Genomic DNA, 21,245 nt, shown 5'->3' on the forward strand with positions numbered 1-21,245 from the left:
TAGGGCTGACCAAAAAATTCTAAATGTCTGACTGGTGATTACAGGGGCCTGATCAGTCACTGGGTCTCACCACTAGAGGGCGTAAAAGTGCTTCAGCCTCTGCACTACAAAGAGGCTCTCATTGGCTACTTTTGGGTAGTGTACCTCTTGCTGATGGATTGGGATCTGATGATGGTCAGGTTGGAGTATGGAGGCCTTGTGGTGATTGCTTCAATCCTGCCTGTGCTGTGGAGTGACACACTGCCCCCTGTTGGTGTGGAGGCCATTACATAGGGCAGTCAGTCACCCTTAGTAGTGATACGAGGACACAGAATCCTCAGTGATATATACAGGACATTCTGACACCGCCACATGTGTCGGCTCTCACGGCCGGGCGGACAACTGGTACCAGCAGGATAATGCTCGCCCCCACACACAAGGGGTGTCTCCTCCCAATTATACTTCCTGCCCGGTCACCAGATTAATCACCAAAGCCTACTGACTTCCCCTTTAAGCAGAGCCCCACCACCACCACAGACCGCTCCCCACCCCGGTGACTTTTATTACGGAGATGTAAGATTGAGATTTTCTCGTCTTCTCCAGGTTGTGATTCTGAAGCCTTGATGATTAAGAAACGCCTCGTGCGGCAGATTCCGCCCATTAAGTATGTGGAGCAGATATAATTAGCCCACTCCGGTGGTCACACAGAACAGGTGCGGTGGTCCCGGTTCAGGGGGTGCCCATAGCCCGCGGCCATTTCTGCTGAATCGGCTTCTTCCAGAGATGGCGTCTGCAGAAAAACTGGAAGTGAAGCGGAAATAAAGACGGAGACTTCTTATGGGACGATTGTCAGAGCCATGGCTGCGCCGTATCTTAAAGGGGAAGGTCCGGCACCCCCCAGGAAGAGTCTCCTGTCTCATAGGTGGCGGAGGAGACTGTGGGCCCTCAGATCTAGGCTCGGGGCCCTATAACATCTACAACCCCCTACATATAACTCTATAAGTTACCAATGTTATCACATGATGCCCTGCGGCCCTATAGACAGCCGACGCCATACTGCTGCTCCAAGAATAGTGCTATAGGGTGTTAGTCAATAATACCGCTATACGGAGGTAATACATTACACAGGTGCCTAAATAATACCGCAACACTGAACATAGATAAAACTGCCATACTGTAGCCATATCATGGTCACCTTCATAATACCGCCATATACGTAGTAAGAGAGACAATGAAGAGAAGACAGCGGGGCACAGGATCTAAATAATAGTGCCATACTATAACTAATGGCGCCATACTATACTGAAATAATAGCACAATACTACACTGAAAGAATAGCACAATACTATACTGATATAGTGCTACACGCTACACTAAATAATAATGCTGTATTATACCTGAATAATAGTGCTATATCAGAATAGCTATACCTAAATAATGGCTCCATATCATACACACAAGTAAAAGCACTGCACCATATCATAAGGTATAGCATCCTACTATAACTATATAACAGTACCATACCGTACCCATGTAATAGTGCCGTACTATAGCTATATAACAGTGCCATACCGTACCCATGTAATAGTGCCGTACTATAGCTATATAACAGTGCCATACCGTACCCATGTAATAGTGCCGTACTATAGCTATATAACAGTACCATACCGTACCCATGTAATAGTGCCGTACTATAGCTATATAACAGTGCCATACCGTACCCATGTAATAGTGCCGTACTATAGCTATATAACAGTACCATACCGTACCCATGTAATAGTGCCGTACTATAGCTATATAACAGTGCCATACCGTACCCATGTAATAGTGCCGTACTATAGCTATATAACAGTGCCATACCGTACCCATGTAATAGTGCCGTACTATAGCTATATAACAGTGCCATACCGTACCCATGTAATAGTGCCGTACTATAGCTATATAACAGTGCCATACCGTACCCATGTAATAGTGCCGTACTATAGCTATATAACAGTGCCATACCGTACCCATGTAATAGTGCCGTACTATAGCTATATAACAGTGCCATACCGTACCCATGTAATAGTGCCGTACTATAGCTATATAACAGTGCCATACCGTACCCATGTAATAGTGCTGTACTATAGCTATATAACAGTGCCATACCGTACCCATGTAATAGTGCCATACTATAGCTATATAACAGTGCCATACCGTACCCATGTAATAGTGCCATACCGTACCCATGTAATAGTGCCGTACTATAGCTATATAACAGTGCCATACCGTACCCATGTAATAGTGCCATACTATAGCTATATAACAGTGCCATACCGTACCCATGTAATAGTGCCGTACTATAGCTATATAACAGTGCCATACCGTACCCATGTAATAGTGCCGTACTATAATGCCCAGTTACTAGTCATGTCCAGGAGGGGGCGGTGCTTAGAACTTTTTGGAGGATTTATGGTCTGAATTGGGAAAAATTTAAATTCCACCATTTTTTTAAATTTTTTAACAACTTTTATGGAGCGTTCCACTTCATGTTACATTTATTCCCTGCAGGTCAGTACGGTGACGTTACAGGTCGGTGTAGGGGCTTGTTTTTTTAAAAAAACTTTACACTATACTATACCTTTTTCTCTCCATGTTCCCACTCCCATCACTTTGTTATACCTCCATCTATAGAACTATATGAGGACTTGTTTTTTGTGGGCGGAGCAGTTATTGTTACTTGCTGCCATTTGGGGCTCACCTTACTGTTCCATCATTACGCTTTCCATGGTATTTTTGATGGTTACATTATATAAGGAGTTACTTTGTGTCGCCATACTCCTACACCCATCACTTATTTACATTTCCATCTCCAGGTCCATGCGGGTTTTGGTTTTTGTGAGCTGAGAAGTTTTTACCTCCTACAATTTGGGGTTCATACATCTCATCTCAATCAATTTTTCTTGCACTGATACGAGATGGCAAAGTCAACGGCAACTTGGCATTGAGAGTGATGTTACTCCGCCAACACCGTGCAGGATGTATACTTTTATATATTGATAGTTCAGACATTTCCGGATGTGATGACACCAATGATGTAGTGACAGGGTTTAATAAGAACACCATGAGGGCAGGCCTAGGAGTATATAGAAGGCCTCAGGCTGGGGGGGCTGTATAACGCCACACCAGACACATATAGAGTGGGATCATCTCCTAAACTGCGCCATATTTCCCTGCACATCTGCCATTCATGTACAGCAGATGGCACCAAAGGGTCAATGACAAATCCGGCTCTGCTATGTCAGCTAATATGGAGGTCAGTGTAGGGTTGAGGAGGTCAGTGAGTATGGAGGAGGTCAGTGAGGATGGAGGAGGTCAGTGAGGAATGAGGAGGTCAGTGAGGACTGAGAAGGTCAGTGAGGAATGAGGAGGTCAGTGAGGATGGAGGAGGTCAGTGAGGATTGAGAAGGTCAGTGTAGGATTGAGGAGGTCAGTGAAGAATGAGGTCAGTGTAGGATTGAGGAAGTCGGTGAGTATGGAGGAGGTCAGTGAGGATTGAGAAGGTCAGTGAGTATGGAGGAGGTCAGTGAGGACTGAGGAGGTCAGTGAGGATTGAGGAGGTCAGTGTAGGATTGAGGAGGTCATTGTAGGATTGAAGAGGTCAGTGAGGATTGAGAAGCTCAGTGAGTATGGAGGAGGTCAGTGTAGGATTGAGGAGGTCAGTGAGGATGGAGGAGGTCAGTGTAGGATTGAGGAGGTCAGTGAGGATGGAGGAGGTCAGTGTAGGATTGAGGAGGTCAGTGAGGATGGAGGAGGTCAGTGTAGGATTGAGGAGGTCAGTGAGGATGGAGGAGGTCAGTGTAGGATTGAGGAGGTCAGTGTCGGATTGAGGAGGTCAGTGATGTACTCCTTATATGACATGGGTTCGCTTTATCTCCAGGTGACCAGACACTTATCAGCACCTGGCGCTAGTGATAAACAATAGTGCCTCAGCGACACCTGCTGGCCACACGGCGGTACTGCAGCTGGGACTGAGGGGTAAGTATCAGATTGGGGCAGGTGTATTATTGAGGAGTTTTGGCCTTTCCTTATCACTTTCTTCATGTTTGGGTCCAGCTGTATTATACAGTATATATATAACAGTAATATATTTATATACATAGTGACATATCACACACATGATTATATATACACACAATTCCCATGTGATCAGGACACAATCTCTGCCCCGTCTCCTCCTTCGTTCCGTTCATCCCCGGCCCTCGCAGCGTCAGTCGCAGTTTTGCATTTGTTCCGGATTTTTCTCCTCTTTTTAGGTCTTTGGGTTAATTACAGTAATATTCTTAATCACCCAAGTGAATACGTCCTAATAGTCGTTCTCCTGTGGGTGGAGCGCCCTCTGGTGGCCACAGTGGGGATTAGCTAGTCACTAGCTGCAGTGCATGTATAGAATCTGTGCGGGTGCCCGCTCACCCGCTGCAGCGCTCCCCTACCTGCACCTACTATTGGGGTGATGCTGAGCTTGGGTTGTTTAGTTTCCTCAGTATCGGCTTAGATACATTCTGTATTGTGCAATGGCAGTCTAGAATTGTATTCTTGTAGTGTGGACTGACACTCTGACCCTTCTCATGCTTTACACTGCAGCACTGCTTGTATCCCTCTGCTGTATAGGCCTAGCTTAGAGACCTGGATTTAATTCGCAGTTACGCACAGGTCTTAAAGGGATTGTGTCACTGATATTGGAGTCCCCTTTAAGTCATTACTAGTCCGTGGATTGAGGCGCACTCTCAGGCCATAGAGTCTACAACATGACAGGACCCCTTTAAGAGTCACTTGCTGCTCCGCACTCATCAGATCGGTGAATTAGTCGCATTCTCGGTAATATGTAAATGAGGGCCCTCCATGACGTCTATGCTGTGACAACCTGGCGGCCGCACTTTTCTATGCCCCATCTGGTAGTCGCACTCTTCTCAGGGTCTATGCAGCAGGTGCGGGCGGTCGGCGCAGGTTCTATAACGTTGCGCTTTATTCCTGCCCGTACGGTAATTATCGGCACCTGCAGACGCCGCCGCCGGGAGATATCGCAAACGTATCAATAAAGGCAACAAAGTTACAGAGACGGTAATTATAATCAGGGACATTGTGCGCGCCGGATCCCAAATGTGTCAGACCGAGGAGACGGCGATGAGTTCATTAACTCCTTATGTGCAGGGAGCATGCGAGGAACTCGTGTACCGGAACAGAAGACGTCACGGGAAAAACCGCCATATAGACACCGAAACACGTACGAGAAAGTCCTGGAGATCCTGGGATGGCTAGACAAGGTACACGTAACAGCACAATAGTCAGAACATCTGGTTATACTCAGTATGTAGTGTGAGCGCCCCCCGCAGGAATCCCAGAACTTACACGTCACAGGAGGTTATCAGGCATGGCATTCATGGCGGTCTGAGGAACGTTACGTCAGGATTGTCCGCTGCGGATCAAATCTTTGGCTATCATTGTGTGGGATCCATCACTATAGAGGACAGACCTCCATTCCAGTACTCCTCCTCACTCTGCTCCGCTCAGTCGGCCTCATGGACACTGCGCTCTCCCGGTTCTCCTCTTATCTCTCAGACCGCACTTTCAGTCTATCATTTGCGGGCTCTGTTTCCTCCCCTCTTTCCCTTGCTGTTGGGGTTCCTCAGGGCTCAGTCCTCGGCCCCCTGCTCTTTTCTTTCTACACAGCCCCCATTGGACAAACCAGCGCCAGATTTGGCTTCAGGTCCCATCTTTATGCTGATGACACCCAATTATACACATCTTCCCGTGACATCACCCCTGCACTCATACAGAACACCAGTGACTGTCTCTCTGCTGTCTCTAATATCATGTCCTCGCTCTATCTGACACTAAATCTCTCTAAGACTGAACTACTACTGTTTCCACCATCTAATAGATCTGTCCCTGATATATCCATTGCAGTCTCAGGCCTTACTATAACTCCTAGGCAGTAGGCCCGCTGCCTCGGGGTCATATGTGACACAGACCTTTCCTTCACCCCTCATGCTGAATCACTCGCACGTTCATGTCACCTCCACCTCAAAAACATCTCCAGAATACGCCCTTTCCTTACCAGAGATACACTAAAGACACTTATTGTCTCTCTGATTCATTCTCGCTGTGACTACTGTAACTCCTTACTAATCGGGGCCTCCGGTCTGTGCCGGTCACTACAGTGACGGCTCATAAAGTCTTATGTTTGTGTAATGACAGTCACCTCTATTTCAAAAGTGTCTGACCTCTGTATAAGCAATGCCGCCCCTGCTACCTCCTGTGTCACCCCCTCTACCTCATGGATTGTAAGCTCTTGTGAGCAGGGCCCTCAGTCCCATTGTGTGACTTTCTCTGTTCTGTATCTTTCTGTCTGTACTTGAACCCTACACATTGTACAGCGCTGCGGAATATGTTGGCGCTATAGAAATAATATAAAGGCTAGACCTCCATTCCAGGACCCCTCACTGTAGAGGACAGACCCCCATCTTACTGTGCCCCCTGAGGTCAGTGATCTCCTGTAGTTGCAGACTCTGCAATTCTGGTCACTTCAAATCTATTTTATGAGAAAGTCATGAGACGCAGATACAATTGTTGGGACCTTTATGAGCCCCCAGTCCACCATGAGCAGTGTCAGTCCTTACTGCTCCACCATTGTCTAGGATTCGGCCACAATGTCTTCTCATGACTATCTAGTAGAATATAATGGCGGTGCCGAGCGCTGCGGAGTTTACATGGTTTGGACTCTTGGATTTTCTCGCCCCTCACCAGGTACAATGTAGAGGAGGGTAGACGGTCTCTGACCCTCTGGAGGTTTATATCACATGGTTATCTTAGGCTTGGCCTGTCCGCTATCACTTGCAGCATAGACTGGACCATTACCTCCATTCTTCCAATCACATTCAGCTCTATGGCGAGTCTGTTCTGACTATGGCGGCTCTATAATTATAGGAACGGACCCTTGAAGCCCCTCGGATGGCACGCACCGTCATGTGCATGAGGCCTGACCGTACCGCAGTCATTACAGCCGCTCTACTACTACTGAGCCCGATATCAGGCCGACCCCCAACACTAAGAGCTCCGGCCGACCAGGGGGCACCGGTTACCTATCACTGCGCACACTGACCCGAGACACCTACAAAGTGCAGGACGTCCGGACACCGCCCCTCGTCACACATCACACGATCAGGGAAATGGGCACAAAGTTTATTAACACAAATCACATCTCACAATCGCAGTTTTTGGAGCAGAAATTTTTTATTTTAACAAACTGGCTTAATGTTTCTTGCTGGCGGCTGCAACCTGCGAGGAGGAAAATAGCGGAAGGTTAGTAGGTGGTCGGCGACAAACAGAAAACCGCTCACTATGAGGTTTGCATGCAAAGAATAAGTGGGGCAAACTGGTCAAGACGATTGCTACGTCATATATACTGAGGGCCACTGCATCATGTGATCACATCAGGACACTAGTGCAGGAGCCTTCAGGTGACCCCACAATCTCAGACGTGACTTATCCACATCGGAGATACTACCCCAGAGGGATGAGACCCCAACACCCCATCTACAGGGGAAAGTGAACAGAGAAGGAGAAGGGAATGGGGGAGTCAGAATGTGCAGCCTATAGCGGCCATGACCCCGGGGTAATACATAAGGCCATATAGCACAGTACAGGAGCCGTATACTGCACTACCAGATGACAGGATCCCACCGAGGGCCCCGCACAGTGTACAGAGGAGATGACATGGCCGCTCACCTGTCCAGCAATTCTGTCCAAGTCTCTCTGTCCTTGGGGAGTCAGTCTGCGACCGCTGAAAGGGAAGGATGGTATAGGGTTAATATACACACCATGGAGCGCAACGACAAAATTCTTAGACCCTATGAACAAGAGCTGGTCCCTGATGTGACTGCAGAAGTCCCGGGCCGACACTCGCAGCGACATCAGAGTATGAGGTGACAGACGCCTCTATAGGGAGCTGATACGTATATCTCCATCCTCCTCCCCCATACACATATCTGCCCCCTCCCCCATACATATATCTCCATCCTCCTCCCCCATAGATATATCTCCATCCTCCTCCCCCATACACATATCTGCCCCCTCCCCCATACATATGGCCTCCCTCCACCCCCTCCCTCGCTATGACTTACCCATTGGGGTCCTTCTCCACCATTTTCAGGCCCTCCAGTGCCTGTAGTACCCTCCTGGCCACGCTCTTTGATCCGTTGCTGAAGTGACTTGGCATGACACCGTTGCGCTGACGTCCACCGTAGATCTTGGTCATGGAGCCTACACCAGCACCACCGCGGAGGTATAAGTGACGGACGGTGGAAGCTGCAGGATACAGAACAAGGAGACCCTCCATTATTACCCACAACAGTCTCTACAACACCACGACCCCCTCCCCAATCACTGTGGCCGCATCTACGCCGAATATTACCGAGCCATCACTTTATCTAGACCTGGCCGAGATGCCCAAAACCTCTAGAGGTGGCCGCATGGACCAGAGGAGATTAACCCTTGTGATTCCTGACCAGAGTGGGCACCCGCAGGACCTACAGCCTGTCCCCTCCTTTATAAGGGGTTGGGATCAGACAAGATGGTCACTGGGTAAGGCCGAGCGAGAAATAGCAAAATAAACTGAACATCAGCCAATTATCTGGACAGATTCTGTGCCGAAAGTTGGGTCATTACAGAATTCACAAGATTCTACCTGTCCAGACTGAACGGCCATTATACCCTATTACCCCACAGTCAGCCTATACCCCATAGCCACAGGACTCCACTGTCCCCAAGATCATTCAGGAGACCTGTCCTGAGGTCGGGAGAGGTGAGTAACTGTAACGCTGCAACCTCTTCCCTGAGCAGATGACATCACATTCATCAGTCACATGTACAGCAGCAATACCAAGTGCAGCCACTGTACAGTATACGGCGCTGTGCTTGGTGTACAGTGAAGAGTCTGCAGCCTTGTCAGCCATCTGTAGCGGTCCTGGGTGCGAGACCCCACCAATCACATCCCAATATCCACTGTACTAGAAAAGTGGATGTCGGGTGTTTAATGATAGACGCTGGGTATCTGCTGTTTTTTATAGCAGACACCAGGAACTAATGCCTGCGATTGGTGCCCGTACTGATCGCGGCCATTAACCCCTTGGTCAAAGCAAGCAGTGAGGCCGGCGTCCTATTACTAGGACAGTCCCAGGTCTGTCTCACATTATGTTCTATTGCAGATTACATTAGTGATCGGACCGCCCAGGGAACGACTTTTATTATTGACCATTTTGGTTCTGATAAAAAGTTGAATAAAAAGTGATCAAAGCGATAACCGAAATGGCAGAACTAGAAATTACAGCCAACCCTCCAACCCCCCCTCCCACACCTTATGCATCCCTGTTCATGGAAGTATATATAAAAAAAAAGTTCCGGGTGTCAGAAGACGGCGACTTTTAGAAAAACAAAATTGGCACAGTTCTGGATTTATAGAAATTTGGTATCCTCAGTGTACGCCGTAAGAAAATCGCACAAAGACACTTTTCCTTCACCCCCCCCCCCCCCCCCCATTTTCCTGCTTCTCAGGACATTGTACAGAATAATTAAAGGGATCCCATCACTCAAACATTTTTTCTAAGTACCACGTTGGAATATCCTTAAGGCTATTCGTCTCCTACCTTTCGTCATCTTCTCTGCGCCGCCGTTCACCTACAATCCCGGTTTCTCTCAGTATGCTAATGAGCTCTCGCGAGCGCCGCCTCTATCTTTGTCAGGAACGGTCTCGTCATCCTCTTCTCCCTGCAGTGGCTTGTAACTTCTAAGGCCTTGGGCAGAGCAGACTGCGCATGGCCACAGGCCACAAGAAAATGGCCACTTCCAAAACTGTGTAAGCGGCCATTTTCTCATGGCCTAGAAGTTACAAACCACTGCCAGAAGATGCTGAAGATGACGCTGCTGAAGAGGCGGCGGTGGCATTGGAGAAATCTCTCTCGCAGCATTAGGGACGCCCCCAGTGCTGCGAGAGAGCTAATTTACATACCAAGAAAAACCGGGATTGTAGGTGAACAGCGGTACGGAGAAGACAATGAAAGTTAGAAGATGAATAGCCTTTCTTAAGGCTATTCCAATGTGGTACTTAGAAAAAAATGTCTGAGTGATCGGACCCCTCATTTTTTTCTGCCAAACACGTCGGAAAAGCCTTAAGAAAGTCTATTTGTCTCCTGCCTTTCATCGTCTTCTCCGCACCACTGTTCCTTATAAGTATTGTTTTTTTGCCAGTATGCAAATGAGTTCTCTCCAGCACCGCCTCCATCTTCTTCAGGCACTGGCTTCAATTTTCTAGGCCTCAGGCAGCCGACTGCGCATGCCCACGGGGCGCAAGAAAATGACCGCTTACAATACTGTGTAAGCGGCCATTTTCTTGTGGCCGGCAGACATGCGCAGTTGGCTTTGTCCTAGGCCTAGAAGTTTGAAGCCAACCCCTGGAAGAAGACCCGTTCCTGAAGAAGATGGAGGCGCCGCTGGAGAGTTCTCTCGCAGTATTGGGCCCACCCCCAGTGCTCTGAGAACTCATTTGCTTACTGGCGAAAACCGGGATTTCTACGGAACGGCGGCGCGGAGAAGACAACGAAAGGTAAGAGAAGAATAGACTGTCTACGTGGTAGGCAGAAAAAAAAAAAAAAAAAAAGTTTTAATGATAGGATCCCTTTAATTGGCGGCATCATGAAGAAAAATGGGTCCCGCTCATATGGCTCAGAACGGAAAAGTAAAAAAAAAAAATGTTATGGGAAGAGATTGGGGGGGGGGGGGGGGGACAAAGATGAAAAATGCCTGCGGCAGGAAGGGGTTGAAGATGTTAGTTTCTTATATTGATGGCCTATCGTTATATCAGCTGGTGTCCAAACACCCGGGACCCCACAAGCGAGCAGCGCAGACCCTGGTAAGAACTATATAATGGGGGGGGGGGTCGTCATACTGCGGACTCTCTGTACTAGACACTGGGTTTAGACTTCACTGTAAGCCTTACTGGGGGCTGGGATGTTTGGGTACAGCTGACCCCAAGGACAGGCCGTCAATAGAAACTGGACAACCCATTTAAGGACTGGCCATCAGAGTACAAGGACTCGATCCTCCTCTATGGAACATCTGCTGCACAATGGTCACCGGTCTGACATGTGCAGACACTTTACAGGCAGGTTTTTGTTTCCCAGGGGGGTAAAAGCACCAGATGATGGGAGGATGAACTGCTGGACCCCCAAAGAAAAAGAGCCCCCCCCCCATGTGACCAGAACTGCTGAAGACTGTGGTCTAAGAAGCCTCAAAGCAGTGAATGGACAAGTGCACTGACTACATTCACAGGGGGGCCCTAATCATTGGGGACCCCTGTAGTTACACCCCCAGCAATCTCACACTGACCCCCCCATGCTGTATTTCATCAGGTGACTGGTCCAGAACTGCTGGGAGTTCTGTTTAGCAGGTGTGAACATACAGGACAATATCAGTGACTCCCCCCTCCCCCCGAGAAGAACGGACAAGACTACAAAGCACGAGGGACCGCGAATAGTCCTCCATATTAGTGAGGACCTACTGCACCTCCTCCAGGCCCCCCCAATACACACAGACCCTGCCCAGTACCCCACTATATACAGACCGCCTCTAGGTGATAGAACACCCAATAAGGAGCCGTCATAGTGGCCTGTCTATGGTGGGAGCCCCAGTCACCAAATCTGGTCGCCCTCACTAAGTCCCAACAGCTGCCCCCACACTGGAGCGGACGGCCAGGACACTCCGCTGTGGGTTTGTTGCAGTTTTTCGTTAGCCACTTTCATTACGTGCCACGCTGCCACCCTCCCCCCCCCCCCATATATATATGACCAGGTCCACAGACCGCGGTGCCGACAGCTCTTACCAGCGCGGGTGTAGAACCAGTTCTCATCGTAGGGCGCCAACTCCTTGTGTTTAGCGAGTTTCACTGTGTCCACCCATTCTGGGACCTTGAGTTTACCAGATCTAGAAGTGCAAGGAGAAGATCAGTCACAGAACGCACCGACAGTCCAGGACTACTACCCCCACCCCCCTACTACTACCACCCACCCCCATCATCTCCCCTACTACTACCCCCCCACCCCCATCATCTCCCCTACTACTACCCCCCCACCCCCATCATCTCCCCTACTACTACCCCCCCACCCCCATCATCTCCCCTACTACTACCCCCACCCCCCTACTACTACCCCCCACCCCCATCATCTCCCCTACTACTACCACACCACCCCCATCATCTCCCCTACTACTACCCCCCACCCCCATCATCTCCCCTACTACTACCCCCACCCCCATCATCTCCCCTACTACTACCCCCCACCCCCATCATCTCCCCTACTACTACCACCACCCCCATCATCTCCCCTACTACTACCACCACCACCCCCATCATCTCCCCTACTACTACCACCACCCCCATCATCTCCCCTACTACTACCCCCCACCCCCATCATCTCCCCTACTACTACCCCCCACCCCCATCATCTCCCCTACTACTACCACCACCCCCATCATCTCCCCTACTACTACCACCACCCCCATCATCTCCCCTACTACTACCACCACCCCCATCATCTCCCCTACTACTACCCCCCACCCCCATCATCTCCCCTACTACTACCCCCCACCCCCATCTCTACTACTACTCACTTCTTAAGGAAAGCAGCCAGGGCTCTGACGAACTCCTGCTGGTTCACGTCTTTCACTGTGACTCCGGGCATCTAAGAGAGGAAGGAAACAAAATGTTAGTGACAAAGTGATCTGTGCCGGTGCGAACTACAACTCCCAGCAAGTCCTGGAAAACCGCTCCTATAGTCCAGTCTGCAGCCTTTACTACAGGACTACAACTCCCAGTCTTGCACCAGCCGAGGTCCCCAAATAAGGACTCTCAGCGTCTCCCGATCACCTACATATACATATATATATATATATATATATATATATATATATATAGTGCATCCTATAGTGACTGAGCGGCCAGGACTGTGTGGTGACAACCTCTGCCTTGATAGTGCAGACAATCATCCTGGTGGTCACCCAGCTTTCCCAGACTGCTAGAGAGCTTGGTACATCACCATAGCTGGAGTCCTCGGGGTAGCTGTGTAGGGAAGTCTAATGATCTCTGTTATCAGACACTAGATACAAGGATTTTTTTTTGCCTTTACCCCATCAGACAGGAATAAGAGGCCTATAGTATAAGGGGGCGCTGCGGAGCAGACACTACCCCATAGCCTGGCTCATCACACTATTACTCTCTGTTATCAGCCAGGATAAGATGCACTGCAACTCCCTTACACACCCCATCGGTGATAATTTAGGGGTGACCAATGTCTCTGCTCTCCAGTTCTTAAATCAAGTGCTCAGGCTGATAACAGGGAAGAATAGACACAGGACACATCTTATAACATCAGTACCTATAGGTCAGGGATAGGGAACCTTCGGCTCTCCAGCTGCTGTGAAACTACAACTCCCAGCATGCTTCATTCACTTCCATGGGAGTTCCAAGAACAGCAGAGCCAGTATGCATGCTGGGAGTTGTAGTTTTGCAACAGCTGCAGAAGCCGTACGTTCCCTACCCCTGCTATAGATGCTACATATACATTGTCAGAGGGCACAGAACACCCCATAGCAGGTTATAAGGGGGCTCTGTTACCCTCCAACCAATCATCCCCCATTACTACCCGGGACAATACAGCGAATCCACCCGTCAGCAATGCCTATATATAAATCTACAGCCCATTATATATACACCCCAAGCCCATAATATATACATACACACCTATAGCCCATTATATATAAACCTATAGCCCATCATATATATACACACACACATTCATAGCCCCGTATATAGACACACACCTATAGATCATATACATAACCATAACCCATTAAACAACCCAAGCCCATAATATATATACACATCTATAGCTCATATATACATCACAAGCCCAAAATATTATATATACACAATCCCACAAATTATATAACTATAACCCATTATACATACACCTATAGACCACTATATACACATTCCGAGCCCATCATCTACACACATCTATAGCCCCTTATATATACACCCATAGATCATATATAACTATAGCCCATCACACACACCTATAACCTTATACATACACCTACAGACCTCTATACACACATCTATAGCCCCTTATATACATATAGACCATCACACACACATCTATAGCTCATTATATATACACACACCCATAGATCTACTATAGCCCATTATACATACACATATAGACCTCTATATACACAGCTATAGCCCACCACAAGCACATCTATAACCCATTCTATATACCCCTATAGACCTCTATATACACATCTATAGCCCCTTATACACATATAGCCCACCACACACATCTATAACCCATTCTATATACCCCTATAGACCTCTATATACACATCTATAGCCCCTTATATACATATAGCCACCACACACATCTATAACCCATTCTATATACCCCTATAGACCTCTATATACACACCTATAGCCCCTTATACACATATAGCCACCACACACATGTATAACCCATTCTATATACCCCTATAGACCTCTATATACACATCTATAGCCCCTTATACACATATAGCCCACCACACACATCTATAACCCATTCTATATACCCCTATAGACCTCTATATACACATCTATAGCCCCTTATATACATATAGCCACCACACACATCTATAACCCATTCTATATACCCCTATAGACCTCTATATACACACCTATAGCCCCTTATACACATATAGCCACCACACACATCTATAACCCATTCTATATACCCCTATAGACCTCTATATACACATCTATAGCCCCTTATATACATATAGGCCACCACACACATCTATAACCCATTCTATATACCCCTATAGACCTCTATATACACACCTATAGCCCCTTATACACATATAGGCCACCACACGCACATCTACAGACCATCGTATCCCGGGTACCATCCGCCGGGCCGCAGCATGTGCTCAGCCTCCAGAGCGGCGCTCCGCACACAGGGCCCACGCGGGGGACACGTGATCGGCCTCAGGGTCTCGCACATCACGGGCAGCGGCCGCCTCAGAGCCGGACAGAAGCCGCACACCAGTCCACATGTGCACGCCGCGGCAGGTCCCCCACACCCGGATACAGCGAACAGGAAACACCGCGGCCTGAGGCCCTGGAGCCGCCGCCGCCACCCCGCTCTTATACCGAGTCCACACCCGCCTCTGTGACTCGCACTGAAAATCCGCTGCATACCCCGTCCACAAAGCTAGTAAAGCCCCCGGTTCCGGCGCCGTCCAGGCCGCACTAGGCCGCACTCACCTTCTCTCTGCAGAGCCGAGAAGGCAAAAGGGAAAAACGGGGTCTCCCAGGCGCTGAAGAAAGGGAGCGGCGTGACGTTACGCCTCTGCAGCACAGGGACGCATCCGATTGGACAACGTGACTCGTACAAGGGGCGTGGCCAGAGCGTATCAAGCCTCGCTGGTCATTGGAACGCCTCCACTTCCTGTCTCAGTGAGGCGCGGGATAGAAGCCATAGTAATGGTTGTGTCATTATGTGAGGTGAACAATAAAGTTGTGTTAGTGAATGCCGTACAATGAGGCATAGTAAGATAACGGCTTAATAATTACAACCAATCACAGCACAGCTTTCATTTTTCCAACGCACTGTAAGGAATGAAAGCCGCTCTGTGATTGGTTGCTATGGGAAACAATGGAAGTTATATCAGATCTTCCTCAGTGATTGTATATAAATGATGAATAGGGGAATAAATGTTATACTGTGAGGGCAGTATGGAGGGGGCGCCATGGGCGTGTATCAGCGGTCTAATGGCGATGTCCGAAACTGAGGCCAGGCCAATAAGCGCAGTGAGGATCCGAACCGGCACCATTGCTGACCCCATCCCCGGTGGCGCCCTGTGTGTGGAGGCCATGTGAGGCGTTCTCTACATGGACAGATGTATAACACGGGATGCGTGTGTCGGGGCGAGGCGTTCTCCACATGGACAGATCTGTAACACGGGATGCGTATGCCGGGGAGAGACGTTCTCCACATGGACAGATGTATAACACGGGATGCGTGTGCTGGGGTGAGGCGTTCTCCACATGGACAGATGTATAACACGGGATGCGTGTGCTGGGGCGAGGCGTTCTCCACATGGACAGATGTATAACACGGGATGCGTGTGCCGGGGAGAGACGTTCTCCACATGGACAGATGTATAACACGGGATGCGTGTGCTGGGGTGAGGCGTTCTCCACATGGACAGATGTATAACACGGGATGCGTGTGCTGGGGTGAGGCGTTCTCCACATGGACAGATGTATAACACGGGATGCGTGTGCCGGGGCGAGGCGTTCTCCACACGGACAGATGTATAACACGGGATGCGTGTGCTGGGGTGAGGCGTTCTCTACATGGACAGATGTATAACACGGGATGCGTGTGCTGGGGTGAGGCGTTCTCCACATGGACAGATGTATAACACGGGATGCGTGTGCCGGGGCGAGGCGTTCTCCACACGGACAGATGTATAACACGGGATGCGTGTGCTGGGGTGAGGCGTTCTCTACATGGACAGATGTATAACACGGGATGCGTGTGCTGGGGTGAGGCGTTCTCTACATGGACAGATGTATAACACGGGATGCGTGTGTCGGGGCGAGGCGTTCTCCACATGGACAGATCTGTAACACGGGATGCGTATGCCGGGGAGAGACGTTCTCCACATGGACAGATGTATAACACGGGATGCGTGTGCCGGGGAGAGACGTTCTCCACATGGACAGATGTATAACACGGGATGCGTGTGCTGGGGTGAGGCGTTCTCCACATGGACAGATGTATAACACGGGATGCGTGTGCTGGGGTGAGGCGTTCTCCACATGGACAGATGTATAACACGGGATGCGTGTGCCGGGGCGAGGCGTTCTCCACACGGACAGATGTATAACACGGGATGCGTGTGCTGGGGTGAGGCGTTCTCCACACGGACAGATGTATAACACGGGATGCGTGTGCCGGGGAGAGACGTTCTCCACATGGACAGATGTATAACACGGGATGCGTGTGCCGGGGCGAGGCGTTCTCCACACGGACAGATGTATAACACGGGATGCGTGTGCTGGGGTGAGGCGTTCTCCACATGGACAGATGTATAACACGGGATGCGTGTGCCGGGGCGAGGCGTTCTCCACACGGACAGATGTATAACACGGGATGCGTGTGCTGGGGTGAGGCGTTCTCCACACGGGCAGATGTATAACACGGGATGCGTGTGCCGGGGAGAGACGTTCTCCACATGGACAGATGTATAACACGGGATGCGTGTGCCGGGGCGAGGCGTTCTCCACACGGACAGATGTATAACACGGGATGCGTGTGCTGGGGTGAGGCGTTCTCCACATGGACAGATGTATAACAGGGGATGCGTGTGCTGGGGCGAGGCGTTCTCCACACGGACAGATGTATAACATGGGATGCGTGTGCCGGGGTGAGGCGTTCTCCACATGGACAGATGTATAACACGGGATGCGTGTGCCGGGGAGAGACGTTCTCCACATGGACAGATGTATAACACGGGATGCGTGTGCTGGGGTGAGGCGTTCTCCACATGGACAGATGTATAACACGGGATGCGTGTGCCGGGGCGAGGCGTTCTCCACACGGACAGATGTATAACACGGGATGCGTGTGCTGGGGTGAGGCGTTCTCCACACGGACAGATGTATAACACGGGATGCGTGTGCCGGGGAGAGACGTTCTCCACATGGACAGATGTATAACACGGGATGCGTGTGCCGGGGCGAGGCGTTCTCCACACGGACAGATGTATAACACGGGATGCGTGTGCTGGGGTGAGGCGTTCTCCACATGGACAGATGTATAACACGGGATGCGTGTGCCGGGGCGAGGCGTTCTCCACACGGACAGATGTATAACACGGGATGCGTGTGCTGGGGTGAGGCGTTCTCCACACGGGCAGATGTATAACACGGGATGCGTGTGCCGGGGAGAGACGTTCTCCACATGGACAGATGTATAACACGGGATGCGTGTGCCGGGGCGAGGCGTTCTCCACACGGACAGATGTATAACACGGGATGCGTGTGCTGGGGTGAGGCGTTCTCCACATGGACAGATGTATAACAGGGGATGCGTGTGCTGGGGCGAGGCGTTCTCCACACGGACAGATGTATAACATGGGATGCGTGTGCCGGGGTGAGGCGTTCTCCACATGGACAGATGTATAACACGGGATGCGTGTGCCGGGGAGAGACGTTCTCCACATGGACAGATGTATAACACGGGATGCGTGTGCTGGGGTGAGGCGTTCTCCACATGGACAGATGTATAACACGGGATGCGTGTGCCGGGGCGAGGCGTTCTCCACACGGACAGATGTATAACACGGGATGCGTGTGCTGGGGTGAGGCGTTCTCCACACGGACAGATGTATAACACGGGATGCGTGTGCCGGGGAGAGACGTTCTCCACATGGACAGATGTATAACACGGGATGCGTGTGCCGGGGCGAGGCGTTCTCCACACGGACAGATGTATAACACGGGATGCGTGTGCTGGGGTGAGGCGTTCTCCACATGGACAGATGTATAACACGGGATGCGTGTGCCGGGGCGAGGCGTTCTCCACACGGACAGATGTATAACACGGGATGCGTGTGCTGGGGTGAGGCGTTCTCCACACGGACAGATGTATAACACGGGATGCGTGTGCCGGGGAGAGACGTTCTCCACATGGACAGATGTATAACACGGGATGCGTGTGCCGGGGCGAGGCGTTCTCCACACGGACAGATGTATAACACGGGATGCGTGTGCTGGGGTGAGGCGTTCTCCACATGGACAGATGTATAACACGGGATGCGTGTGCTGGGGCGAGGCGTTCTCCACACGGACAGATGTATAACATGGGATGCGTGTGCCGGGGCGAGGCGTCCTCCACATGGACAGATGTATAACACGGGATGCGTGTGGCGTGGTGAGGTGTTCTCTACATGGACAGATGTATAACACGGGATGCGTGTGCCGGGGTGAGGCGTTCTCCACATGGACAGATGTATAACACGGGATTCGTGTGCCGGGGTGAGGCGTTCTCCACATGGACAGATGTATAACACGGGATGCGTGTGCTGGGGCGAGGCGTTCTCCACACGGACAGATGTATAACACGGGATGCGTGTGCCGGGGCGAGGCGTCCTCCACATGGACAGATGTATAACACGGGATGCGTGTGGCGTGGTGAGGTGTTCTCTACATGGACAGATGTATAACACGGGATGCGTGTGCCGGGGTGAGGCGTTCTCCACATGGACAGATGTATAACACGGGATGCGTGTGCTGGGGCGAGGCGTTCTCCACACGGACAGATGTATAACACGGGATGCGTGTGCCGGGGCGAGGCGTCCTCCACATGGACAGATGTATAACACGGGATGCGTGTGCCGGGGTGAGGCGTCCTCCACGTGGACAGATGTATAACACGGGATTCGTGTGCTGGGGTGAGGCGTTCTCCACACGGACAGATGTATAACACGGGATGCGTGTGCTGGGGTGAGGCGTTCTCCACATGGACAGATGTATAACATGGGATGCGTGTGCTGGGGTGAGGCGTTCTCCACATGGACAGATGTATAACACGGGATGCGTGTGCTGGGGCGAGGCGTTCTCCACACGGACAGATGTATAACACGGGATGCGTGTGCCGGGGTGAGGCGTTCTCTACATGGACAGATGTATAACACGGGATGCGTGTGCCGGGGAGAGACGTTCTCCACATGGACAGATGTATAACACGGGATGCGTGTGCCGGGGAGAGGCGTTCTCCACATGGACAGATGTATAACATGGGATGCGTGTGCTGGGGTGAGGCGTTCTCCACACGGACAGATGTATAACACGGGATGCGTGTGCTGGGGCGAGGCGTTCTCCACACGGACAGATGTATAACACGGGATGCGTGTGCCGGGGTGAGGCGTTCTCTACATGGACAGATGTATAACACGGGATGCGTGTGCCGGGGAGAGACGTTCTCCACATGGACAGATGTATAACACGGGATGCGTGTGCTGGGGCGAGGCGTTCTCCACACGGACAGATGTATAACACGGGATGCGTGTGCCGGGGCGAGGCGTCCTCCACATGGACAGATGTATAACACGGGATGCGTGTGGCGGGGTGAGGTGTTCTCTACATGGACAGATGTATAACACGGGATGCGTGTGCCGGGGTGAGGCGTCCTCCACATGGACAGATGTATAACACGGGATTCGTGTGCTGGGGCGAGGCGTTCTCCACACGGACAGATGTATAACACGGGATGCGTGTGCTGGGGTGAGGCGTTCTCCACATGGACAGATGTATAACATGGGATGCGTGTGCTGGGGTGAGGCGTTCTCCACATGGACAGATGTATAACACGAAATGCGTGTGCTGGGGCGAGGCGTTCTCCACACGGACAGATGTATAACACGGGATGCGTGTGCCGGGGTGAGGCGTTCTCTACATGGACAGATGTATAACACGGGATGCGTGTGCCGGGGAGAGACGTTCTCCACATGGACAGATGTATAACACGGGATGCGTGTGCCTGGGAGAGGCGTTCTCCACATGGACAGATGTATAACATGGGATGCGTGTGCTGGGGTGAGGCGTTCTCCACACGGACAGATGTATAACACGGGATGCGTGTGCTGGGGCGAGGCGTTCTCCACACGGACAGATGTATAACACGGGATGCGTGTGCCGGGGCGAGGCGTCCTCCACATGGACAGATGTATAACACGGGATGCGTGTGGCGGGGTGAGGTGTTCTCTACATGGACAGATGTATAACACGGGATGCGTGTGCCGGGGTGAGGCGTTCTCCACACGGACAGATGTATAACACGGGATGCGTGTACTGGGGTGAGGCGTTCTCCACATGGACAGATGTATAACATGGGATGCGTGTGCTGGGGTGAGGCGTTCTCCACATGGACAGATGTATAACACGGGATGCGTGTGCTGGGGCGAGGCGTTCTCCACACGGACAGATGTATAACACGGGATGCGTGTGCCGGGGCGAGGCGTCCTCCACATGGACAGATGTATAACACGGGATGCGTGTGGCGGGGTGAGGTGTTCTCTACATGGACAGATGTATAACACGGGATGCGTGTGCCGGGGCGAGGCGTCCTCCA

General features: G+C 50.9%; 1 protein-coding gene across 1 annotated transcript; it reads right to left on the reverse strand.

Moving 5' to 3' along the window:
* Positions 1-7,232: 7,232 nt before the first annotated feature.
* Positions 7,233-15,449, reverse strand: RPS19 (ribosomal protein S19). The gene is made up of 6 exons (XM_075278952.1): positions 15,368-15,449; positions 12,679-12,749; positions 11,894-11,994; positions 8,142-8,325; positions 7,747-7,801; positions 7,233-7,296 (listed from the first exon to the last, which is right to left on the reverse strand). Exons 2-6 carry the CDS (start codon positions 12,747-12,749, stop codon positions 7,270-7,272), a joined length of 438 nt encoding a protein of 145 aa, XP_075135053.1. The 5' UTR covers positions 15,368-15,449; the 3' UTR covers positions 7,233-7,269.
* Positions 15,450-21,245: the final 5,796 nt, after the last annotated feature.

This window comes from Leptodactylus fuscus, chromosome 6, assembly GCF_031893055.1.
Source record: "Leptodactylus fuscus isolate aLepFus1 chromosome 6, aLepFus1.hap2, whole genome shotgun sequence".
In the NCBI taxonomy this organism is placed as follows: Eukaryota; Metazoa; Chordata; class Amphibia; order Anura; family Leptodactylidae; genus Leptodactylus; species Leptodactylus fuscus.